The 26,415-nt window shown below is 50.1% G+C and overlaps 1 protein-coding gene across 3 annotated transcripts in view; it reads right to left on the reverse strand.

Moving 5' to 3' along the window:
• The window catches only part of OSBP2 (oxysterol binding protein 2), a 114,961-nt gene extending 89,513 nt beyond the window's left edge, over positions 1 to 25,448 (reverse strand). For 2 of the 3 annotated variants that reach the window (XM_086623824.1, XM_086623823.1), the window contains exons 1-2: positions 25,174 to 25,448; positions 17,125 to 17,202 (exon numbers count right to left, since the gene is read on the reverse strand). In XM_086623824.1, the coding sequence (XP_086479950.1) occupies positions 17,125 to 17,202; positions 25,174 to 25,448 (353 nt within the window). The remainder of the gene's footprint in view (positions 1 to 17,124; positions 17,203 to 25,173) is intronic. The other variant, XM_086623825.1, reaches the window with a different exon arrangement.
• Between the last annotated feature and the right edge of the window lie 967 nt (positions 25,449 to 26,415).

The following is a 26,415-nucleotide window of genomic DNA, read 5'->3' on the forward strand; positions in this document are numbered from 1 at the left end:
TGATCTTCAAGGTCCCTTCCCACCCAAACCATTCTGTGATTCTATGATCTGTAAAAGCCACCACGGCTCACAATGGGCTTCCTAAACCTCTGGCCCTGCTCCACATGCTGATGCAATGGGAGAGCAAGACCTTGGCTCTTGCTCCCCAAGGAAAGCATCACCAGGCAGGAGCCTCTAGGTGTCTTGAAGGAGGTTTAACAGGCATAGCCTAGAGTTGTTTTCAGAAAGATGAAGTTCATTATGGGATGGAGATGCAGTGCTTACCGGGGAGAACAGGCAGCAATTCAGAGAGATACTTACTACCAAACTTATTGCTGGGGTTGCATGTTATGCAGAAGGAAGCCATTCAGGCTGAACATGAACTCAAATCCCCAAATCCCCAGCTACGGTATTCCAAGGACTTCTCTCACCTGCTCAGCCCTGACACCTTTTTGCAGAACAGATTTAACCGAGGGCTGCATCCATGCTCGACATGGAGGCACAGAAAGGAAATCCTCTTGGTACCTCCTGAGGATTTCTGGTTCATGTCTCGCAGCACTGCAGGTTAAGTTCAGATCCAACCTACAGCGTGGTTATGCATCCTTGCAGGGGTGAGGGGGGGTGAACTTGGTTCCAAATTAAATCAAGCACTGATTTGCATTTCCAAAGTCATCCTCCTCGTGATGCAGCACGTACTTACGTATTCCCAGGAGGGACTGATTCCCACCTTGAGAGAATCACTAAAATGATTTTCTCTTCTACGCAAAACAAAGGTCTCCAAGGTGACTTCACTAAATCATGGAAGTCATATTAAGCAGCCTCGCTCTCCTACTCAGGAAAACTGTTTCGGTACAGCTTTTTGTTCTTCAAGCCACCTTCCCGTCCCAATCTGCATGGGAAATCAATTCCTATCAATCAGCACCCACACACGAAGCAGGCGTCTGACCCAGCCCCGAGCCAACAAGCCATCTCCTCTCTCCGCATGCAGGCAAAAAATAAGAGGTGCCCTTCAGAAGGACTCGTGGTCAGACGGATCTGCTTATTCGCCGCTTGCAGCTCAACGATTGCATAATGTGATCCAGGCAGATTTCCCTGATTCTCCACTTTCTGCAATAATCTGAGCGCTGCACATATGGGAGAGCACGTGGGCAGGCTGCAAAAAAGCTGGAAGGAGGTTAAACGTGGACGTAAGACGTAAAATCACACGGCAGTGGACGGTGCTGAATTTCTGGTTTGTTTTTTTTTTTTAGCTGCTCCCTCACAAAGCTTATCAATCGGATTTGCCTTCAGAGACACAAAATTATAGGTATGCACGGGAGAAGATGGAAGATGACCGCCTTGCATCTAGTCCTTGCTGAAAAACGTGGTGAGAGGAGCCAAACATGAGCTAAAAAAATAAAAAATATATACCTGCAAGTGTTAAAAAGCAGGGAGAGCTGGCCTAAAGCTAACATCCTGGGTGACTATAACCCCTTCCCCCGGAGCACAGCGGCGAGATCCCCAAAGCACCGGAGCACACTCCACGCAAGCCTTGCGCCGTTAACGGAGGCGCAGGCTCCCGTGCCGAGGGCTGCACAGCCCGGGCACATGGCTCCAGACAAAAACCACCACGAACCAAGGAGATGGATGTCATGATTCATTCCCAAAATCACTGTTGTGGCAGGAACGGTGCTGCTCACAGATATATTAGGATCATCAGAACGGAGATTTTTTTACTCTATTCTTTATCGTGATGTCAGCAGGTCCCTATTTCAGCTGTCAGACCTGCTCTGGGCGCACAGGTCCCAAATCTGCACAGATTTTGCCAAAGCTACCCGAAGATGCTGCACTGAACACAGTTGTCTTTGCTTTTTTGATTTCGACAGCACGTAGGACGCAGCAACAGAAATTGCACATCAGCATCATCACTCAGGCACCCTACCCACAAGTCCAGAAAAGCTCTTCTAGCACAGCACTTTGCAGAATGCCAAATTTCGCAAAAGCCTTCAAAGATCTTCTTGGTTTTAAAATATTATTTGCAGCATCATTTTTTTTTTGACTGGACAAGCTGTTTCAGCTACTTTAACACCACAAATCTAAACATACAGAGCTTGACAAGACAACTTATCAGCATCAGTTACTTTAAAAAGGCCTTCAGTATAAAACTCCTGGCGTCTAAATTTCAGCAGCTCATATTCTGCAGCCTGACAGATCAGCCACACGCTGTAGCGCAATAAAAGAACAGCAAATCACGGTTTAAAGACCCGTTTTCCAGTTCTGAAGGAATACTTGAGCTACACGAGGCTGCTCGGAACGCCAGTGAGAGATGCTCCCGCTTTTCAACGACTGTAAGAAATCTTGCTGTGTACAAAACAATGGAATTCCTTTGTAAGAGCTCAGAAGACAGATTTATCAACAGAGCAAAAGAGAAGAAGGTGAAAAAGTAGAAAATAAAATGTTTTTTTCACCTACTAGCTCCACAGCTTTGGTTTTACAACAGCCAAAGATTTAGCTTCAGGTGCCGGAAAGGTGTTGCTCATGTGGATTTTGGAAGTAACTCTGCTGGAAGTTAACAGGACGCAGCAAGAAGCAGCCCCAGCTCATGCTCTGCTCCCAAGCACCGTTCACGTAAAGCAAGCACGCACGATGGATGCCAGGGGGATTTCTCTGCTGAGATTTCCTTCCTACCAGCAAGGCTCAAGGCCGTTTCCGGGCGGCCTCGTCAACCCTAAAACTCAGCATTCTCCTCTTCTACCAGCTCAGATGGGATCAGGCAAAGAATCCCAGCAGGGAACCAAGACTACTCTGCACAGCACTCAGCCTGAGCAACAAGGAGGTCCATTTTGAGACCCAGGCAGCTCACGAGCTACTTTGGTTCAATCGAGCAGAGCGGGTAGGACACGTGCAGGGACCTTGTCATGCTACATCCTTGCTAGGAGCACCCAGCTTCACGAGGGTGCTAAGAACGCTCAGGCGGGCAAGCGCACAGCTCTCCATATCAGCTTATCCACAAAAATCTCCGCAGGATCCTATGCAGACACTGACCTGAGGCTTCTCTCCTAAGCTGGAAGGGCCACTACTGCCTGCTCAAGGGTTCCCAGCATCATTCCGCAGCACTAGGCACCTTCGCAGAAAAATCCAAACACAAACACAGCTTAAGTTATCCCCAGGAAAAGGACCCCCTGCAACACGCTCGCCCTCTCTTCCTACAGATCTTTCTCCTATAATCTCAACACCATTTGCCTTCTGTAAGCCTCAGCATCCAGCACACCTGATTCCACACTTTAATGCTAAATTCTCATTTTATTGCTCTTATGGTCGTGCTGCTTTCCGGTGTGAACGTTCCGCAGGGCTCAAACTCATCCCCGCACCGACAGCCGCAGCCACCTCCCCGTGACGGCCTCGGCGAAGCACAACAGAAGCGTCACTTAGAGACTCACGTGTTCTCGTCTTTCCAATTCCAGCAGATCTTTCCATCCTGCAGTTACACCACAAGTAAAATGTGGGCATGTTCATTTACCAACCGGGAAATATTTTCTAATTTAAACAGCCTTTACAGGAAAATCTCCTGCTGTTGCTGTGCAATTTTCTTGGGTTTGTTTTTTTTTCCGCTCCTCTCAATGATTACTTGGTTACAGCTCACAATGGACAGCTGAAGTTTGCAAGGAAGTTTCACTGTCCACGTTTGAGTTTCAAGTGTAGGTCCAGAAACAGCCTCCCCAACACCATCGGCATCACCGTGACGGCCGATTCCTGCAGATCATGCGCTTCAGCTGGGACGATCAACACGGCACAGGGACAGAGCTGAGCGGTTCGCTGCCATCAGGGATGCTCCCGGCTTGTCTTCCGTTATGAAGGATTCAGGGAGAAAATAAAAACATGAAGAGCTTGAAAAGGAAAAGTCACAAACTATCACAGAAGAGAGTGGAATTATTTGTGGTTTGGGGGGTTTTTCGAGTCTCGATGTGAGGTAGAGAGATCTTAGAGCCTTAGAGCAACGCTGCCACTATGTGCATTGCACGAAGCTGGGCACAAATCCCAGGTCCATTTCTGGAGCTGGCAGACAGACACTTCGAGGAGCTTCCCCAGTGAGCTCCACCACCATGCTGCATTTGAAGAGCCAGGAGCTCGGAATCGCTTTTTGGCTGTCAAATCTCAAAGAAATTATGAATCCAGGCTTGTGCATCAGTGCTGCAGATCACAGCCAAAACCCAGTCCAATACAGTCAGAAGCAAACACTGCACCCTTGCAGCACAAACTCAACATCTCACGGCACCCTCCAACACACCAGGAGATCCAAAAAGGATGAGATAGATGAATGTGTTGGTCTGGAGGCGCCAGCACACTTCTACTGTAGTGTAAAAAAACAGCTCAAGGACCAAATCACAACTCACAGTCCAAGAACTGAAGGGCGCTGTAGCAAAACACGTGTTATCAACCATCCCTGAACGTCTCCATCCTGGCTGTCCTGGCCATCCTACCAAACTCAGCCAGCCCAGCATCACCTTACAGCTTAGCACCGGCACACCACCAGATAAACAGCGGGCTTCGTATCCACTCCCAAGTTTTCTCAGCAAGACGACGAGGATAAACATTTCCATCCTGATCTATCGAGAAAAGAGCAAGACAAGAGAAACTCGTAACGTGGCAGATGGAGCGCAAAGCAACACATCCAGGAGGCACTTCCCCAATTAAAGAGAGCGAGTCCTGTTCCTGCATCTGCTCAGGGCTCCCCGACAGCCCGTTCCCTCCCACGGGGAGAGGAATGCAGGAGCAGTAGTTCAGCACATGGCGGTTCCAGGGAGACCAGAGGGTTTCTCTGCGGAGGGCTGTGGAAGAGCATCACCTCCTGCAAAGCAGAGCGGTCCAAGACACAGGCCTGGATTGCTGCACTCCCACCTTGCATCACACGGCCATGGATATACAGGTGAAACCAGGCAGGGATGGTTGTAACTACCGGAAAAAAACAAATGCACATTGAAACTCACTTGAACGCGTGCATTTTTCAGACAGAGAAGTGGTACCTTCCCAGAAAGAGGTAGGAAACACAACTACAAACGGCTGCAGAGCATCCTCCTGCCTGAATCTGCAAGAGAAAAACTGGGAAGCCTTGCAGATGACAGCCTCGCTGCTTCCTACACCACTGACTTCTCCTGACTCAGAAATTAAGACCTATTTTTCTTATTGTATCTTCCACAAACTAAGTTGAAACCAGTTTTTTCAGTTCATTTTACCATCACACTGGAAGATATCGTACCGTTAACTAAGTTAATGGCTCTGTGGCCATAGAGAAATATTTATACCAGTCACACAACTGGGAAATGCCCTTTAGAGTAAACTGCAGGGATGGCTGCAGGCAGAGGCATGAACAGAAACCAAGGACAGGGACACAAAATAAGCAGAATTGGGCAATGCAGTAGATGGAGACAGAAACAAGGAGATACCCAACGGATTTACACTCTGCCTGCTCCACAGTAAGAGCAACGCATCAAAATACTTTCCGTACCTTTATTTTTTTTTTTAAGATGATGCAGAACAATCACTGCAGTCCACAAGGGTAATCAGGCTGATCTTTTCCTTAATTAATTGAGGATGGAAATTTCTCTCACGGGGTTTTGTTTCATTACCAGGAGCGGGGGCAGCACAAAAAGATGATGTAGCCTGAGCAGCACGGCTCGCTCCGCCCACAGCACGCTGCTCTCCACTTGCATTCCATGAGGCACAAGCCAACTCGGGACGACGCACGAGGATTTCCACACAGAATCCACAGTCGGACAAGACTATCTGGATTAGGTCAAGCTCTCCGATCCTTCGGTGACCCCGAAGGCATGGCCAGCACCCGCCAGCATTCCCACGTGGCGCAGGGACAGGAGCCGCAGTCCCTGTCTTACCCTGCAACAAAGGGCTGTGTGCCACTGCCACCTCCCTGGCATCGCCCGCGCCGGCCAGCAGCTCCTTCCCCACCTCGGCACCAGCTTCCAGCCCCTCGTCGTGCTGCTTCAGGATCCTCCGAGCCCGAGCAGTTCATCCGCGCTGAAATTTGGTACTGGGTTTCACCGTCACCATCATCCCATCCTCGATACGGGAACATCTGAAATATTTCATGCAGAGCAGCCTCACAGCTGGGTTACAGAAATCCACGTGCACGACGTGCTTCACGGCACGCCTCCCCACAAACTGAGACTTTGCACGGCCTCTGTTCAGAATCATTGAGGATACGAAAGCCAGTGAAATCCCTGCGTTCACTTTTATGCATGAGAAATTCCAAAACGCACTTGAAAATTGGTCTTGAGGCCAAAAGCTCACATGCCTGAAGTCAGGCAGTGTGATGCGCGGACACCAAACCCCTCGAGGTTATTACTCTCCCTCGGTTCAAGGAAAAAGGATTTTTACGATGACTTAATTCCAGAAGATGAATGCCCCAGAGAAAGCAAGCGCGTGGCTTGGGAAGGGTTTTCCCAGCTCGTGCACTAAGCGATATCCACGTTCAGCACATCACACGCTGGTTCAGCTGCTCTCACAGACCACAAGCTCCACATGACAGACAGCTTGGCTCTTTTTCTTTTTTCCTTCCTCTTTTTCCAAACCTACCAAATCACAAGCAAAACCCAACTGAGCACACAGCAAGCGCTATACTGAGATTTCTGTCAAAAAATACGATTTAATTCTATTTAAAGGCCGATTAATCCACAACCGGCTGCAGTTGGGACGGGCACAGATTAGTAATGACCAGATTTAAGGGAAGAAGCTGCGATCCAGGCTGCAATCCCTGCCAGCCGGAGGGATGCCCGCAGCTCAGGCACCCATCGCCTCTGCAGATCACAGGATAATTTCTACCCAGACCCGTCCAGCAGCTTCTCAGGCCAACTTCTGGGACAAGCTGCTACCTGCACATGGGTTATCCAAGCATGACAAGCTTCAGCCAGCACTGCATATCGAGGGTTTAGGAGTGGTGTTACTGGAAACCTCTCCTGCAAATAGATGGATGCAGCAAGCGAAGCAACCTGGATTTCACACTCCTTTCTCCGGCGCTTTGCCACTTTAGTTTGGCCCCAACACCTGCCCCAGTGCAGGGCAAAGCTTTGCAAGGAAAAGCCTGGAAGACGCTTGTGCTTCGCATCATTTACAAATAGACCTTGTTTCTCCATGCTTCATGAAGAGGGAAAAAAAAAAAACTACAAGGGAGCTTGGAGAAGGTAATTTGTCAGAAAGACATTCCGACCCGCCCTGCTGCAGTGCAGGACAAGGCACCGCGCTCATCACCAACGCCGCGTGCCAGAAAGGTTTAATGGGAAAATCTCACGAGCACGTTTTGTCTGTGTTACTGCTTTTAGGTCAGAAGCGTCTCCGACATGACAGCGAGTCTCTGAAAACTCACTGCTGGCGAAGCACACGGATTTAACAGACGAGCAGGTCCAGAAAATCGACAACACTGCCAAGCTGAAAGATCTCTGAAACCACTCAGGCTTCCCCCCGCTTCTGTTCTTAAGTCAAAGCGCAGCAGACCTGCTGGCTCGATGGCTGAGCCGGGCCCACTCGGCTTGTCAGCAGGCCACCTCCTCCGAACATATAACACATCCGGAGTACAGAGCCGCTTGTTTCCCGAGAAAACAGTGCATAAAGCATCTATAAATGCACACAGCCTTCTAAATGCTTCTACTGCTAACATCGGGAGCACATCGAAGTGCACAGACGTGCCCAGTTCCCTTCCCCTCGCTCCCCAAAGAGGAGATGTTCTGCCTCTACCAGGCTCTCACCACCAAGACATCCACCCCAACTAAAAGGACGCTCTCAAAGCAATCTATTCAGGTGCACGCTCCTCATGAGTAGCTTTTATAACACATTTATGGCTCTCCCACGTGCATGGTACAGGTTTTCTGTACTGCTGAAACCTCAGCAGTGGTCAGAAGGAAGAAAAAAAAACAAAAGCAAACAAACAAAAAAAACCCCACACAAAACTCTAGGCCACCACAGCGGTCAACAAGTACAAGATATGGTCTGGCAAAAGGGCTTTGTGTTGGGTTCTTTATGAAAAAGAATGAAAAAATAAAACAAGTTTGGAAAAAAAAAAAGTCACCAGTAAGCTTTCCCACTCCTCCCACCACGTCACGCTATCTCTGCTCCACCTCTGGAGAGGCTGGTGGTGGCCCCGGCCGATAAGGACGGATACCAGCCCTGTAAACACGGACACCCAGAGAGAGCTCTGCGAGGTGCAGGTCTGGGTGAGCAGCTTCCCCGGCTCCCCAGGGTGAACCGTCACCCCGATGCGTAGGGCAAGAGAAGCTCTCCACGCTGGCGTGACGCTGGACAGCTGCAGCTTTGCTCCAACGCAACGCTTTCCTCCAGCCTCCCGAAAAGGGCTTTTCCTCCTCTCCTTCCAACAGAAGCACAACTAAAGGCTGGAAAGGAACTCGGAGAGGGAAAGCAACGCAAAGTGTAGCTGGCTGGGAAAATATCCTAGTGCTTGGTGAGGATGAAGCCCCGTAAGGGCGTACCAGAGTACTAAGAGTCCCAGCTGGTACAGCAGACATCACACACAGTTGCCCGTCCCATCCAAAAAACCCAAAACACGAGGTCACAGCTTTAGCAAAGCTGCTGCTGCACAGCCGTGCAGGGGGAACGCCGCAGCAAGCTGGGCTCTGCATCCGGAGCTGCACCTCCCGCAACGACACTGCGGATGGCTCCAACACCACCAGGCACAACAACAAAAGCTTTGGGGGAAACCAGAGAAAGCTGCTGTCAGCACCAGGCGCACCGGTATCGCCCTCGGCACTCCCTCACCGCATTCTGAACGTGCTGGGTGTCCTCCCATGTAGGCACTTCTCCGACTGGTTGCCTGGATGTAGTTCCCAAAGACAAAAAGCTCAATTTGCCATTTTCATTGCTCTCCAAACAAAATGTTGAAGATCCAGAGGGGAAAAAACCCACTCGAATTTGTAGGCCGTACTGCTGCCGAGTTTATTGCATCAATTCAAAGTTTATTGGAAGGTCTGGACCAAATCCCATCATCTCCACGCAAGTTAGCATGAACTAAGACCTGGATGACCGACGTGCTCGGTGGCTCGTTTTTAAGCAAGAATGAGCGAGTGACCCTACACAAGGTTAATTTGACCAGTTCTTCCTGCACAAGAACACTGAAACAAACGCAATACAGCAGACGAGAGCCTCAAGCAGTAATTTTTCTCGTTAAAGCCCCTGCTTTTAGGTTTTTACTGGTCCTTCAACCCTCGGGAATTGGTTTAAATGATCACAATAAAGATCAGCCAAAGGCAGCTCATGTTTATATTTTCTCACCACCACGTCCAAGAACATACGAGCGCACAGGGCACAGCACGCTCAACATTAAGACCCAATTTTTATTCCTGTACCACTGACGCGCTTTCATATTTTGGATATTCAGATTGGTAAAGATGTCCCAGTTTTTCAGCCTATAGAGTTTTGGGGGGAATTTGCTTTCAGTGCAAGCCTTAACCAGTCTTTCTGACATCCTGTGTGGACAGAAGAGCTTGCTGCCAAGCATTTTTGTGCCACTGCGAGCAGCTCTCTTTCTGCAAGTTACTGTCAACATTAATTTTTTGAGTACTGAATAAATCTTCTTCCGAGACACTGCATGAATGATGGCCCGTGACCTCCAACATCACTCCAAAGTCATCGCACTTCTGCCTTTCTGTCAATTTTCAAACAACGCTAAAATTACAGCGCAGAATTTCTTTCTGTATGAAATATTTCTTCTGGCTAGATATTTAGATGCAAAGCCCGCATGGCCATGTAGATGTGTTTCTTCCTCTATTTTAAGGCCTGGGCAGAAGATGACAAAAGCTAAATCTTCACATTTACAACCCGATCGAACTGTTGCTTCTCAGCCCTTGACTGTCAACTCCTCAGCTGAGTAACTGACTTGCTACAGGTTTATGCACCATCTAGCGCACCGGCTGGTTTCCCGATGTGCACCCAGTACAGATCAGGTTGCCCAGAGAAGCTGTGGCTGCCCCATCCCTGGAAGTGTTCAAGGCCAGGTTGGATGAGGCTTTGGGCAACCTGGTGTAGTGGAGGGTGTCCCTGCCCGTGGCAGGGGGTTGGAACTGGATGGTCTTGAAGGTGCCTTCTTGGATGGTCCCCTTCCAACCCAAACCATTCTGTCATTCTATGATCTGGAGAGTGGTTTGTTCAGTTGCGTTCTCTCCCCAAACACAATGAGCAGCTGCTTCTTCTCAAGGCAAATGATGTCAGCAGACAACAGCAACTTCCAAAGCCTCCTGCAACCTCCTAGAAACTTTACTCCATGACAAAAAAAAACACCACACGTTCAGCTCTACAGTCAGCTTATCCTACTTTTGGTAGCAATCACCTGTTCTTCACAGAAATGAACGTAGGCAGCCGCCTGCCTTTCTGAACATGTTCGCGCTGCTGGGCAGTGGGCATAAAATCACTACCCAGGTCTGGGCAGAAGGGAGCATGAACTTGAAAATTGAGACACTTATATATACAAGGTACCTCCACGATCTCCATTATATCCTTGAAACGATCTGATTATCCTTTGAGGACACGCTCCTGAGGAGTGTGGAGGTCAGCAATCCAGTGAACAGCAATTTTTTTTGTAAGAACTGATGAAACAGAGAGGGGGAAAATGCAAGCAGGATCTTAAAACATGTCCACAATGCGAGCGCATGGGGCGGTGTGACACAATAGAACATCTCTCCTGTTCCTTTTGACACTATCCAAAAAATAAAAAATTTTGGCAGCTGGCTTTTCAGCCGCTGGAGACGCCAAGAGCTTTTTCTAAAATAGAAATCAGGAGTTAACCGCTCACTGGCCCGTCATTTGGACTGGCAGATCCCTTGGATCAAATCCTACAGATGCCCAAGTGACCTTGGCCAACCGCTTCTGGACGGACTCAACACATCTCAGCTGCTTCACCTGCAAGACCCAACGCCTAAAACAAGTCTTTCAGCATTAGCGTCTCCAGACCTCTTCCTGAACAGTTCATTTTCACTACCATCAGCCTACTTGGACAAACACTGCTCTCATCAGCGTCAACCAAGGATGGAGCACAGAAGAGAGCTACAATGGTTAGAACAACGTATCCCGACACTAGGGATACCACGTTCCCTCTAGCCTGCACACAGGAATATTCCACCATACAAAGCACATATAGGTCCATTCAAAAATTTACCTTGGGGGTTCGAGTCATGCCAATACTCTGCAGTGGGATCAGCGTCCAGGGGCTACGCATTTTCTGCAAAAATCCTATGGATATTGACAGTGGGTTACGAGGAACAAGAGTTAAAGGCACAGCCAAGAGGGAAGGTAAAGCCAGTGACCTTCACAAGGGACTGCTCTCACGCATAGACAAGGATGAGTTACAGCTTTAAGCGAATTTCCCAACTGCTCAAACCAGACTTTCAGTTTTAGTTGAGCGCTCTGTGTCACAAGAGAACCTCTATGGCGTGATGAGATGCTTGGAGATTTCTAATGCAGAAATATTCCAGCTGCTTCGGCACAGTCCAAGACCTGCGCTCCACTCTTGTCATCGTGCTCATCTGGTAACAGTCAAGTCTGGGTACTCGCCTCCCAGACAGCACTTCACAGGACACGTTCTCAAAAAGCACCAGCTGCCACCCCATCCCTCTCCACCACCCAGCAAAGGTTCACATCCACAAAAGCAGCATCAGTGCTTCATCCAAAGTCACTGCCTCTCACTTCAGCAGCCACTTGGAGAAGCCGAGGGACTCCCGAAGCAGCCTTGCTGCATACCACGAAGGCAAACAAGCGACTAATGAGCAAAACCACATTTGGCAGCAACCAGTGCTCGCCCAGGCCACCCGCCCCAGCCCACCAGCTCAGGCTCTCGGGAAGCAGAAGGGTTTTGCTGGCAGGTCCCAAAGCCACACTGCGGGTCCAGGCCCTGGTGTTCATAAAGAGCATTAAAAACCTCCGTCCCCGCATTGCCCGAGAGCTCATGTCCAGCAGTTCCCATCAAACTGACAGGGCTGGGAACAGTTTACTTTTAGACCTCGACCTCAGCAACATTCATTTCCGTCAGAGACGCACCGAACGCTCACCTTCCCTGAACGCCTGCCTCCTCTGCCTCCCACGATTTCAAAATTACACTGCTTGAGACGGAATGAAAAAGAATTCTGTTTGCTAATTAGGACCATTAAAACTGGGTGAAGCAAGCGAAGAGCTCACGCACATGGGGGCAACAGCCGGTCAGTTCGCCAGTGCAGACAAAGCAAAAGCGGAAACAGGAAAAGCAGAGAGAGATTTGCCTGACCAGCTCTCAGCAGCGTGACACACGCTGCCCCGCTATCTTACGAGATTACGGAGGGTGACACCTCTGAAAGCAAATATCAACAAGTGCAGCTCAGCACCAGGGGGAAACCACTTCTCTGAAGCTTCTCCACAGCTTTACGTTTTCTCCAACCAACAGAAGAGAGATGAATTCTGATGTATAGTTTTAAAGTATAATATATCAGTGACCAAACGTTCACACAGAAGCGTTAAGGCAGGTCCAATACAAAAAAGGCCAAACTTGGCCAAAAAGCCTCCCTCTGCACTGCTCCTCCGTTCAAGCGAATCCAAGAAGGTGCCAGCAGGACAGTGACACGTCCCACATCCCTCTAGCAGCTGCTAGAAAATGCTTATTAGCACTTGGTTCACTGTACATAAAATAACAGCGGGTGTAAACCAGCAATTCCATAAATAAATCACATTTGTAAATTAAAAATGCACATAATGGTAACAGTGGAGTTTATTTACATGATACAGGTGGGCCTGTGAGAACCTCATGAAGTTCAACAAGGCCAAGTGCAAGGTCCTGCACGTGGGTCGGGGCAATCCCAAGCACAAGGACAGGCTGGGCGGAGAATGGATGGAGAGCAGCCCTGAGGAGAAGGACTTGGGGGTGCTGGGTGATGAGAAGCTCAACATGAGCTGGCACCATGCGCTGGCAGCCCAGAAAGCCAACCGTGTCCTGGGCTGCATCCAGAGCAGCGTGGGCAGCAGGTCGAGGGAGGGGATTCTGCCCCTCTGCTCTGTGAGACCCCCCCTGCAGTGCTGCGTTCAGCTCTGGGGTCCCCAACACCAGAAGGACATGGAGCTGTTGGAGCGGGTCCAGAGGAGGTCACAAAGATAATCCAAGGGCTGGAGCACCTCTGCTCTGGAGACAGGCTGAGAGAGTTGGGGCTGTTCAGCCTGGAGAAGAGAAGGCTCCGGGGAGACCTTCCAGCACCTTCCAGTACCTAAAGGCGCTACAGGAAAGCTGGAGAGGGGCTTTGGACACGGGCGTGTAGTGACAGGACACGGGGTGATGGATTTGAACTGAAAGAGGGGAGATTTCCATTAGATCTAAGGAAGAAATTTTTTACGTTGAGGGTGGTGAGGGACTGGAACAGGTTGCCCAGAGAAGCTGGGGCTGCCCCATCCCTGGAAATGTTCAAGGCCGGGTTGGATGAGGCTTTGAGTAACCTGGTGTAGCGGAAGGTGTTCCTGCCCATGGCAGGGGAGTTGGAACTGGATAGTCTTTGAGATCCCTCCCAACCCAAACCATTCCATGATTATAGGATGTATGGGACAAAGCACTTGCTAGATTTAACTTATTTCCTTTACAAGGCAAATGAAAAACTGAAAATATTTAAAGAACGGCACGTTGACTGCGAGACAAACCTATAATCCCCGCCACACTCGTGACGATGTGCTGCTGTGATTAGAAGCCAGCTTACTACTGGCATTTAAGCTAGTTATTTTACAAACCCTTCCTTCCTAAAACTTCAGAAATTGTTAAGTCATCATGGAAACACCTTGTCACAACAACATTAAAACCACACCACATTAAAGACTACGTGGCTCCTGCTCCCATCACAACCACCCAGCCTCACTCTGTGAAACCCAGGGCACCACGCGGCAGTCACGGTACGTAGGAAAGCCCCACCGCCACACTCCCTCTGCTGCACTGCCAACACAGCACTGCCTCCCTGCAGCATCTGTAGGGATTTTTCCCTAAAGCTCTCCATGTCCCATCTGCGCTGGCAGCAGAATTTGACTCTCACAATCATTGAGTCTGTTACAGGCATCGTGCGCTTGGAAATCAAACGTCAAAATCCTGACGAAATCAGTCTCGTTCCCACGGCACGCACTTCATGCTGTCTCTAAAGCTATTACATTAACCTGTAATGTCCTCAGAATGGAGAATATCGGATATGGGCAGCCAGAGAGACGTTTCATTACTGCACTGTAAAGGCAGCTTAGGGCTGCAGATGTGGAGTAGAATTCAACCCAATAATTACAGACCTTAACCGTGCCGAGACACAGTGCTGCATCGTCTCAAGGTGCTTAGAAGAGCCACTTCAGGGCTTGATGCTTACGGGCAGTAAGGAGGGAAAAATTGGCTTATTACAGGGCAGTAAAGGATGTCTTAATAGTCCTCTGCAAGTCATCTTCCAAACTTCAAACTAAACTTCCAAGGAGCTTGCATCCATAGGTTTTCCACTTCGAAGCAGAAGTCCTCACTGCTTTTCTTGCGGGATAAAAGAAAGGGATGGAGAGGACAAGGGAGGTGCCTCATCCAGCACATACTCAGAGTTTACCTACATGAAAACACAGGCTCCTCGGAAAACACTGCCAGGGCAGCACCACAGCTGGGACGTCCCTGAGACCACACAGGCAAAAGCAAACAGGTAAGAAAATACCAAAATCTTTTTATGTTTCAGCTCCTGAAGCAAATCCAACTCCTAAACTGATCAGAAACCCAGCCAGGCCTTCAGCCCCCAAACATCCCAGAAGAACCTTGTATTTATTATAAGCTTTGATTAATAAACCTATGATACACCAGAAAGCACAGTTTAATTTCAGACGTGCGTTTGTATTTGCTTGCTGACCCTCAGCCTGCCTCAGTATCGGGTAGAAGTCCTTCCCTCAACGTAAGGGCTGCCTTCTAACTTTCGAGAATAAAACTGTACTGATTTTTTTTAGAAAAAGTAGCACAGTCACCAGCAGTGCAGGAATTGAGAGCTGGAAGGGCTGGATGAGTAACACCAGCTTTCCCAATGCTAAACTCCCAGTATCATTACAAAACCTCACCTTTAGAACCAGCACGGAGCGCACGGTAAGATTGCACTGTTCCAGGAAAGCACCAGCATCCCCATTTCTCACCAAAGCGGCTCTTCCCATTTATAAGTGGATCCTGCTCGTTTCCAAGCACGAGGCACGAAGAACCCCAGACTGCAGGGGACTCATCCTGCAGCCCGTCCTTCCCCACCTTCACCAATTGCTTCACCACACCACTCTTGCCTGTGGGGCGAGCGGAGCAGGTGCAACAGAAGGACCATAACCATGGAGTAAACCACTGGTGACCTGTACCTGCGAGCCCCGGTCAGCTCTTGTCGCTTCATGTTTGGAGACCCCTCCATGCAGCTCGTCCCATCAGGCGCTTCACCAACACAGCTCTCCTGCCCTCCCCAGAGTCTGGAAGGCACCTCAGGAGGCCTCAGGTCCAACCTGCTCTGAGCAGAAGCAACCAGATCAGGTAGCTCAGGACCTTGTCTAGCCACAGCTTGAATACAGTCAAGACTTTCCTCCGCCTCTCCAGACCCCTAACCTGATATTCAGCCCCCACTTCCAATTAAAACACGTTCCCTTGCATCCACGTAGGATTTCCCACTCTCTGGTACCAGCCCAATGCCTCACCCTGTCATTAGCAGAGCCAGGCTCTGTCCTCTCTGCACTCTCCCACCACATAGCTGCGGGCAGCAAAGGTCTCGCCTTCTCCTCTGCTCCAGGCTGAGCACATCCACATCCCTCCACCACTCCAGCCTCATCCTGGGGAGACCCAAACCAGACCCGGAGCCCAGACAGGCCTCCCCAGTGCTGAGCAGAGGGGATGGTCCCCGGCCTCAACGTGCTGGCTTCACTTCTGCTAACGCAGCCCAAGAGCCCGCTGACCTCTGATGACGCCTGGTCACCCTGTTGTCCACCCAGACCCACCCCAGAGGTTCTTCTGCAAAGCTGCCAACTCACCAGCTACCCCAGGGCAGGGCTTGCACTCCTCTCTGCTGAACGCCACGAGGTTCCCATCACCCCGTTTCTCCAGCCTGCCACGTTCCCTCCGAAAACCAGACCTGCCTTCTGACGTAGCAACGTCTCTGCTCCCTTTGGTGTCTGCCACAGACTGGCTGCGAGTGCACTCATCCAGTAATAAACACGTTATAAAGCAAATACCAGGACTAATGCGCTGTAATCTTATCACGTCTACTAAAAAAAATAAAATATAATCAAATTAAATGTCCAAACACTAGTAAACACAAAGCCACGCAGTACTCCTAAGCGATCCTTGACAGGATATGGCTACTGTGAGCATCAACACAACACCAGCTTCAAAAGAGGGTTCTCCGTGTCGCCTCGAGACAATGAGAGTCCTGTACAATTCGGCAGCTGACGGCATGTCGTGCGTGCTCAATGCAAATCACACAGGATTAAGAGGATTGTCACCTTCTGCACCGCTGCAAAATGACTCTCAGTTTGAGTACACTCTTCCCTCCTGCTTATAAAAATTACATCCCAGGAAAGATCCAAAGCTGGGGAGCCCGCAGCAGCCTCTCACCAGGACAGACCACGGCGAGATCCAACTGACAAGGCAAGGAAAATCTGCTTGGATAAAATAAAGCCATGTATTAGTTTCACCTGACCACACACTACAACCTGTAGTGCCTTCTGCTCCACGAGCTCTGCTGGGGAACACCTCAGCGTAACTCGGGAACAATAAACGGTGAATAAACAACATCCAGCATCAGTCACAGTAACACACACACTTGGAAACAGCAAAGCTTGAAGGTCTCGATCTTTTAAAAATAAAGGACTGGGCTTCTGAAGTACAGAGCCCTACAGCTCACCACGTAGCACCATCTGAGCGCACACATCCAGATGCCTCCTAAAAGGACTTCAAACTAAAGGCTGAAACAACTTAATTAACTCTTAACAAGCTGCCAGGTGGCACCCTCCACCTGCTGCTCATCACCACCACATTTTTAAGACAAAAAGGTGCTTATTTAATCACGTTCTCCCCACTCATGCACAATCCAGCTAGAGATATGGGGCACAGTTCTGGTCTACTGACATGAGCACATCTCAGCCACCCATGGCCATTCTGGAGTCAAATACACCCAAACTCACCCCGTCTTCTGAACTGGGACCGGTGTATTTGTCACATGTTTCCAAGAAGAGCCATCTCTCCTGACAGATGCAGAAGACCTGAAAACAAAAGTTTGTGGAACCACCCCTGTGCATTTCACAGAAAGAGAAACTTCAAAAATCATGAAGATTCCCAAAACTGGCAAATTAGTTGCCATGGATATTTTCTGCTGTGACAAGTACTCTAATTCTGTGTTCGGATGAGTGACGGGCACAAAGGACTGAGTCAGCTGAGAAGTGCCCAACACCACACTTCTGAAAACACGACTGTGCTTACAGCCCGTTGTCACCGAACGCCGTAGGGAGCATCCCTGAAGCAATGAAGCAAGTAACATGAACGCACAGCCCAGCAGCTGGAGGTCAAATGTCATAGAATCATAGAATCATAGAATGGTTAGGGCTGGAAGGGACCTTCAAAGGTCATCTAGTCCAACCCCCCTGCAAGGAACAGGGATATCTCCAACTAGATCAGGTTGCTCAGGGCCTCATCCAACCGGGCCTTGAACGTCTCCAGGGATGGAGCATCCACCACCTCTCTGGGCAACCTGTTCCAGTGTTCTACAACTCTCATGGTAAAAAATTTTTTCCTAATATCCAACCTGAATCTACCTCCCTCTATTTTAAAACCATTACCCCTTGTCCTATCACAACTGGCCCTCCTGAACAGCCTCTCCCCGTCTTTCTTGTAGGCCCCCTTGAGGTACTGGAAGACCGCTATAATATATATGTCTTCCCAAAGCTTTGCTGCCCAGCCAGGGTTACTGCTGCAAGCCCCTGCTATCACATCTGCCAGCTACCCCACGGAAAGAAGCGGTTTGCTGTTCTTCAGAAGGCCACGCAGCTGCAGTGGTTGGGTATCCGCACCAAACAACGAGCCTGAAGTACGAAGATATCATGAATTTAGCAGTAATATGCAAGCAGCAAGTGCAAAGGACATTTTCCTGCGCTGTTTCTTCTAAAGTGCTTAGTAGAAACCTGCTCTAGCTGTTAGTAACAGGTTAGGAATCACTGCGCTGTGTTAAAGAAGGAAAAGAGAAAGGCTCAGGCTCCCACTTCACCAGATTTATCTTCATATGCATTGCAAAGCTGCTTTAAACCGCTACGCGTGCCCAGACCGCGCTCCTCATCTAGAAGGGTTTGGAGAATTAAGACTATTTTTAGGGAATGAAGGACCTCCCTCTGAGTCACTGTAGGGATATACATCTATCCAGTCGTGATTTCAAAGCAAAAATATCCCTGGAGAGTTAGATAAGAGATTAAAAAAAATAAAAAATCCAGGAAAGTTGATAGAAATATAGTCTGGCCCAAATGAACGTGCAAGGAAGGGCTGCTGGATGCAGGGCAAACGCGCGACAGCTCATTTCTAACAGGCACAAAAGCTGGTGGATGTTGCTTACGCTGCAAAAAAAATTCACCACTGCCCGTGTGCGCACCGTGAACTGCGTGATGTAACTGGCACGCAGCAGCAAACCCAGTGGCGCAGCGATGTCATACCGTTACGAGCTAACATCACCCGGTGACAACCAGAGGCCGGGATGACAGAGAGCCGCGAGCCACATTCCAACCCACTCCTCCCAGGAGCCCGGGCTTCCAAAGGCGAAGTGAATCTTATAAGTGCCTGGAACAGGACCGAGGAGGAGATTTGTTCTGCTTTTATCCCAGGGCTGCCACTGCCAATTGAATCATGCCACTGGCCCCTTGTACCACGCTTTCAATTTGCATCGTGAATTCTCAGACTGATCCGTCCGTAGCTGGGAGGTTCGGCGCCGGCATCCTGGCACACGTGCCCGTGTGAGTCAGCAATCGCTGACCCAACAGCGACAAGCACATCCAGCTTTGTTATCCTCCAGCCTTAACTCCGTCTGCCCAGCCTGCAGTCGTCAGGCAGAGAAATATTAAGCAATTAATTATTAAACAAGCTTTTTGATAGAAACCAAACAAAGGCTGATATAAAACGTAGAAAGATCCCTGCCAACACACTGTAGGAACAATTAAGATAATTGAACGGCATAACGAAGACCTGAAGGGAAATTTAACACCTCCAGCCAGCTCGAGTTTTGAAATGCGATCCTATTTAGGGGACAAACCTCCAGGATGTCACCGCACCGCACGCTGCTGGCTCTCCAGATAGCAGGCTGGCACAACTCACATTTCAGGGTGACAACCTGAGTTGCTGGCCATCAGCGCTAGATCTGAAGAGACCTACAAGAAGCGACGGGCTCTGATATTACCACAAACTTAAGGTACCTAAAATTACCCCCAAAAGTTACCTAGCTACAACGCAATTTGTACTTTAAGCACGAAACTACACAGAAAAGCAGCTCAACAGACTGACTTGCTCCAAGAGAAAAAAAATCAATCTACAGATATCGAAAGTCCGAGTCACTCAGAAGTGACTGAACACTGCACGTTGTGCTGACAGAAAACTCCTCTTCGGGAGGAGATCAGGGAGGTTAAAGGGATACTGCAAGGGAGAACACAGCATGTTTCCCGCATTACTTCTGCCAAGGAAGATCAGCTCCTTCACCACTGACTCACTGTGGGTGCAGAGGGATGACAGGTTTAAACACACAAGTTTGAACCTGTAACTGGAGCAAAAGAAGTCAGACCTGAATACATATTGCCCTGGAAAGAGACAGGCAGAGGAGCTACAGCCAAAAGGCAGGTGATGCCCGTCACCTCTGTGCACCTGGACCAGAAGAGACAGCCGTACCGCTCCCTGAGGGTACCCGGCAGCACCGAAGGAAGACCAAGGATTTCTCAGAGGTAGGCAAAGCCACCGCCAGCACGAAAACCCTGAGCTGCAAAAGGCAAAGCTGAGCAGCAGCTACCAGCAGCGTGTGGGAGAAACACAGGACCAGAGCAGCGACTGACCTTCCCTGCCTCTGCAGAGCCCCAGGGAGGCTACGGCACAGCGACGTGTTCTCCAGCCACAAAGCTGGAACAACTGAGACCAGAAACGGGCGACAGGCATCTTACTCTCCCATTAAGCCGAGTCCATAAACATGCTTTGTGCCTGCAAACAGCTCCAGGAACTAAAACTGCAGGGTGAGCGACACTGCCTGAAAGTTCACCATCCAAATGACCTTGAGACAGCAACACCGGCTGCAGTCATACTGCCCAAAACCAGAACGCACTGCCCCTCCCGTCACCTCAAAATCCAGTAACACACAAGACAAATCAGTTACTTCTGCTATAATTTCACCAAATGAAGCACTTGAGCCAGTATACTCAATTTGAGATTATATAGGTGGAAATAAAGCAAGAAGATAGTTCATAGCTCTGGCTGGCAGTTTGCAACCAGCAAACAGAATACTACAAGCGAAGGAACAGACATAAAAATCCTCATCAGGCCATGCTGAAAACACCCCTAAGGAATAAGATCCGTGTCTCACACTCTCCTGCAGCGTCAGCAGCAGTTGCTGTTTGGAGTCAAGCAAGCCTGACTCCCTCACCGCAGCACTAAACTGGGAGCGGAGCAATCAAGCCTGGAACAAGCAGCCTGGCCCAGAGCATCGCTCATCTGGCACCATGGTGGCACCTGAGCGCTGCTCGGACTTGCCATGCCCCGACCGAGCCGGGCGAGCACTGCGTGCCCCAGTACAAAGCACAGAAGACAAGCTTACCCAAAAACGGGCAAGTGATGAACCATGATCAACAGCAAAGCGAGTATCACAGGAAAACATGACTGGGAACAAGCATTGTTAAAATGTTATTGAAAAACAAGTAGCTCAAAGTCACCACGCAGCCACAGGGCTGACCTTGAAACCTATGTGCTCCCACACCTCTTGGATGACAAACAGTCAAGGACATCAGCTACTATATCTGCAGAGTGACAAGCTGTTAGAAAAATCATTCTAGGAGAGGATATCTCACTCCTCATTTTATTACGTACAAGCTAAATAGAAGGAAACATTTTTCCCCCACAGGTGGTCTGACACTGGAAGAGGTGCTCAGAGAGGCTGTGTAATCCATACCTCTGAGACGTTCCAACCTCAGCAGCTCGAAGTCCTGAGGAACCTCATCAAGTAGCTCCATATTAAGTGGGCACTGGATCAGAGGCTCCCAGAGGTCTCTTCTGGAAGCTCTCCATTTGACTCTTGGTATCAGCAGCACACTCCCCGTCCCAGGTTTCAGCTGGAGTCTCAGCACAAGCAGCAAGAAAAAAAAAAACAAAAACCCTCTGGGTTGTACTCCAGACCTTACAATGCTAACCAAGAGTTAACTGCTGCATAAACAAAGCTAATAAAGAACCCTGCTCTGGGGAAACACAGCTTTTCCAGGGAACGGGGGCCGCCCACTGCCACCTCCACCTCGGCAGGGTACCAAAGCCAAGGCAGCTAAACCGCCCCAGGCCCCATCCTTCCCCCGGAGCGGCCCCAGCCAGGGCAGCTAAGGCTGCTTGCTGGTGAGAAGCCTGTCCTTTCTCAACGACCAAATCACACACAGCACCAAGAGGGCTTTTCCCTTCTCCACTTGGCTCTGCTGTAGCTATTACGTCCCGTGACCGCAGAAAGCACTGCTGAAGGCTCTTCAGACAGCTAACGCACAGACTACGGGCTGCGGACCAAACCCCACAAGGAGACAACACGAAACTCGAGCTCTTCCAAATACGAGAAAGCTGCTTGGAGAAGACAACACGCATCTACAGCCTCCATCACAAGGGCCAAGGCCAACTTTTGATGAACTAATACTTTCCTAAAGATCCTCCCTAATCTCCTTGAAAACACTTATCTGTTCAAGGTGATTAGATTCTCCTGTACAGACACACTAATTACAGATAATGATAAATCTGTAAGTGGCAGCCTGCCAGAGCAGTTTAGAAAGAGAGTTTTGATCATTAGAGAGTCAAGTAGAGCAGTTGTGCCATGCTCAACCTGCCTCGCGACACAGGCACCACCTATGCACTATGTATTTCCAAGTCAGCCAGAAAACTTTGTCAAAAAAAACAACCTAAGAGTCAAAAAAAGACAACCAAGGGCAATTAAAATGGTCCAACTATCTTACCATGCAACTCCTGTAAGTTCCTAAATCCGCACGCCTCACTCCAGAGGAGGGTACCGCAGAGGAAATCTTCATGAATTACTCAGCTGTTTTCCTTTTCCACAGGTTCAGAGCAAGGAATATGAACCAAAAGCACAGGTCCTGCAGGGAATCTTCACTGGCAGCAAGACTTGATGTCTTCCCAGATTTCACAAAGACGCAGGAGGCTTTTAAACACTCCACTTGGAAAGAATACACTAATTAGCAGCTTTAATTCCGCAAATCAGCCTTGTGAAACCAACTGGGCAGAAAACAGGTGTTGCACCTGGCTGCCCGAGAAAACCCCACCGAGCAGCTCCTGCAGGATGGCAGCAAGCCCACCCGCACGCAGGGACAACGGCAGCTCCCAACGGGCTGCGCAAGGCTCCAAGAGCTCAACTCTCCAGACAAAAAAAAAAACAACAAACCCCCCCAGGAATCACCACTAGGCACCACGGCAGGCTGGTTTTTAACGTAATCCAAACAGCAAGCAGCAGGAAATCCAAATGAAACAAAAAAACTTTAATCTGGAACTAAATCAATATGCACAAAGAGCATCACGGTGTGTTTTTTCCAATTAAGACGACTTTTAGCGCACAAGCGAAACGAAGCTTCTGTCCAGCTAATCCTGAATAGTCAACACCATCCAGGTCGTGCATCGGGGCTTCCAAACCCAAGTTCCAAAGGTGTCCAAAGCCATGGAGAGGAGGAGAGGGCAGCAATCCACCTGCAAGGGCATGATTTAACCTGCAAAGCCTTCACCAGCAAGGGCAGAAAAAGAAAACTCTGGCGCGCATCTTCAGAGCTGGGATGAGCAGAAAGATCCAGCAGAACGCGAGATGCGTGGCTCACAGAACAGCAAGAGCCCTTTATTCAAGTTATTTCGTAAATTCTCTGCATAAAAGTCAAACGAACAGAAGTCCACATGCTGCCCAGCAGTCTCCTCACACAGAGGAGGAGGAGGAGGAGGAAGATGCACAGCCTGACACCTGGAGCTTCCTTGCTCCTCTCAGTTAGCCAGAAGTCATGTGAAAATAAAAAATTGCCGTTTTACCCCAGATTGTCTCAAGGAACACTCCGTGATCAGCAAGACACGTGAGGGGTCGGCATGACCACTGTTTAAAAGCATTGGTTTTGAAGATTATCGTGGAGGCTTTTTTTTTTTTCTATTTAGGAAAAACTTTACCATGTGTTCCGCACTATATTTTTGTACTCCTGACTCATAATCAAATTCACTGAGTCCTCATCGAGCCCAACAATGAAAAGAAGGCACAAAAATCTTCAGCTTCACTTTTCCCAAGCACCTGCTGCAGATCTGCCCTGGCTGAAAGCTCCACAAGTAATGCAGTTTCAACTCCTTCACATGCTGCTCAGAATAATTTCCTTGGGTGTTTTTGTTTGTTGTTTTAGCCTCAAACAGATCAACTCATCTTAAAATAAACCTACTTGTTCCAATCTAAAATAATTGGAAGAAAACCACTTGTTTGCTCATGACAGACTTGGCGCCAATACAGAAAAAAAAAACAACGTTCTGACACGGTTACAAGTGGAGCATTAAACTCCAACGACCTTTCCAAGCCACGTAGCTCTGCTGGTCCAGATCTGGACCAGAGTTAGAAGAGCATAAGCGAACCCTAAAAGATTACAAGTTAATTAGCTGAATTACTGAGAGGTAACTACATTCTCGTGGGGGTGTTTGCTATAAAGCACTTTTGCTTGGCCTGAATTTGGGGTTTTCGGGGATTTTTATACAACTCCAAGTAAATAAACACACTATTCGACTTCTGACCTGTTACCTGCCATGGACTGCCACCAGCACCCAGGTCTCTGTTTAGAGCCGGAGGAGTTTACATTAGCACCTGGCAGCGAGCTGAAGCTCAGGGATCTGCAGCTGCAGCAGAGATGACACCAGAGGATGAACTTTGTGTCAGGAGGAAAAACAGCTTCTCCATAGCCTTCCCAGAAAATTCCTCACTCCCAGGGTTTGGTACTTTAAAGACGTTTTCTTTTGTAAAGCTCTAACCATCTTTAATATCCAGGATCATTTCCACATTCTGAAACACAACCAGCATATTCCCCACAACACTGAAGGTGACAGTGAACTTGTCTTCCAAGGGATGAGAATAAACCTCATCCTTCCTAAAGGATAAAACTACCAAAATCCCCATATGTTTGTATTTTTACCGCCCAGCTGATACAAGAAACACCAAAATCACTTTGGCTCACCAAACCAGCATCACTTTGGCTCAAACCTCACAGTGTCCAGTCCCCACGTCCCACACCCTCCTCGCTGAACCCGCAGCCCGTCGGTATCAAACCCATCACATTAAACAGCAAAGCAAAGCCAGGGAAGACTTCGGAGTCACCGCTACGTGCTGTAACTCCCTTCCCTCCTCCAACAACACAGCCTCCTGCCTCAGCAGCCTCCCCGAGCACAACATCCCAGGCCATCCTTTCCCCTGGGACACAGCCACCGCAGCGCTCGCCTTTCTACTGGAAATATTTTCAGCCTCTGGCCTCCTGCGTGATAATAATAAAAAAAAAAAAAAAAAAAAAAGCAGCAGAAGCAGGTTATAAAAGCAAATGAGTTTTAGGCGAGAAGGGGGGATATTGCCGGAATTATGATTTTGGCTTTAAGGGCGGTTGTAGCAGCTGCAGGTGCTGCAGGAAGAGGCGGAGGGGCGGGAGATGGAGGGGGCGGCCGATCCCCGCACCGGACCCACCGCAGCACCGAAAGATCAAACCTCGAGTTTTGCTTTAAAAGAGGATTAAAAACAAACAAAAAGAACCCAAACACACACCCCAAACTCGGCAAAACGAAGAGGTTTTCATTCTCCAAAAGCGCAGACCCCGCGGGGCAGCCCCCGCCGGCCGCCCGCCACCGGAGGCACCTGCCCGGGCTCGGCGGGGCCGGCACCGCACAGTCGGTACCGGGCACCCGGCGGACGCCGCGGGCCGGGCCGAGACGCCGCCGGTACCCGCCCATTCCCCCCCCGCCGCCTCCGGTACCTGTAGTAGCTGAGGAGCCCGTTGCTGAGCACGAACCAGCGGCGCTGGTAGCCCTTCAGGTAGTTGGTCCACTTGAAGAGCCAGCCCTTGTAGGTGTCGGAGCCCGGGGCGGCGGGCGGCCCCCCCGCCGGTCCCCCGCCGCCCCGGCCCGCTGGCTCCGCGCTCATGGCGGGCAGCTCGTGGCAGGCCAAGCAGGGGACGGCGCTGAGGAGAGACACCAGCCCGCGGGTGCTGCCGCTGCCGCCGCCGCCGCACAGCGCGGCCGCCTTCCCCATAGACCCCGCGGCGCGGCCCGACGGCTCCGCTCCCGCCGCCCCGCTCCGCTCCGCCGCGCACCGGCGCGGGGGCGGTGCCGCGCCCACGTGACGCGGGGGGGGGGGGGGGGGGGCACGTGAGGTGGCGGCGCCGCGCGCGCGCTCCCTGGCGGCGGGGCGGGAAGAGCTCGCCCCCCCCCATCACCCCCCCCGCCATTTTGGCCCCCGCCGCCATTTCGCGGCCTGGCAGGCGCGGGGGGGTCGTGGCTTCGTTACACCGACCCCTCCGTCGGAGCTGTGACCGCGTGGTTGTGGCGGAGCATCGGGGAGAGCGTGGGGGGGGTTACGTGGCCCTGCCCAGAGCTGCAGCCGGGGGAGCCCCACAGCCGCCATGGTTGTGTGGTTGTTACACACAATCCCGACAGGAACTCTCCATCGCAGTTGGCAGCATTACAGAGCGGCTCTGTTGCGGTGCGGGCGCACGGGGGGTGTCTCCTCCTGGAGCACAACTGGTCCCTGGGCAGAAACTTAGTTACACACTGCGACCACGCGTGTTCATCACAGGTTTCCGTAACCATTGTTGTTCTCTTAAACAATTGGATCATTTTCTCTCGCTTTACATGTTAATTCCTTCCCACGCTCAGTTCTCTCCTCCGCCCCTTTCTTTGGGGTCCGTTCAGGGCAGGTGGTCCATGAGTCGCCATCTCCCCTGTCCAGAATTCCCTTTTCCCCACCTGATTGCTGCATACGCTCACAGCTCAGAAAAACATGAGAACAAAGTTGATCCGTTCTCTGGGATGTTCCCCTCAAGGGCAGACAGTTCTGGCTAAAGAGTCTCCCTTCTGATCATTCCCAGCCGCTTCAGGGATGCCCATCCCATTATGTTCCTTAGGTGTGTGCAAACCGCCTACTAAACCCTTCAGGAAATTCAAAAATTTGACCTCTCCATTGTTGGATAACAATCGCTCCAACAGCCCTCTCTTCAGAC

Source organism: Tauraco erythrolophus, chromosome 19 (assembly GCF_009769465.1).
Source record: "Tauraco erythrolophus isolate bTauEry1 chromosome 19, bTauEry1.pri, whole genome shotgun sequence".
NCBI classification, from domain to species: domain Eukaryota; kingdom Metazoa; phylum Chordata; class Aves; order Musophagiformes; family Musophagidae; genus Tauraco; species Tauraco erythrolophus.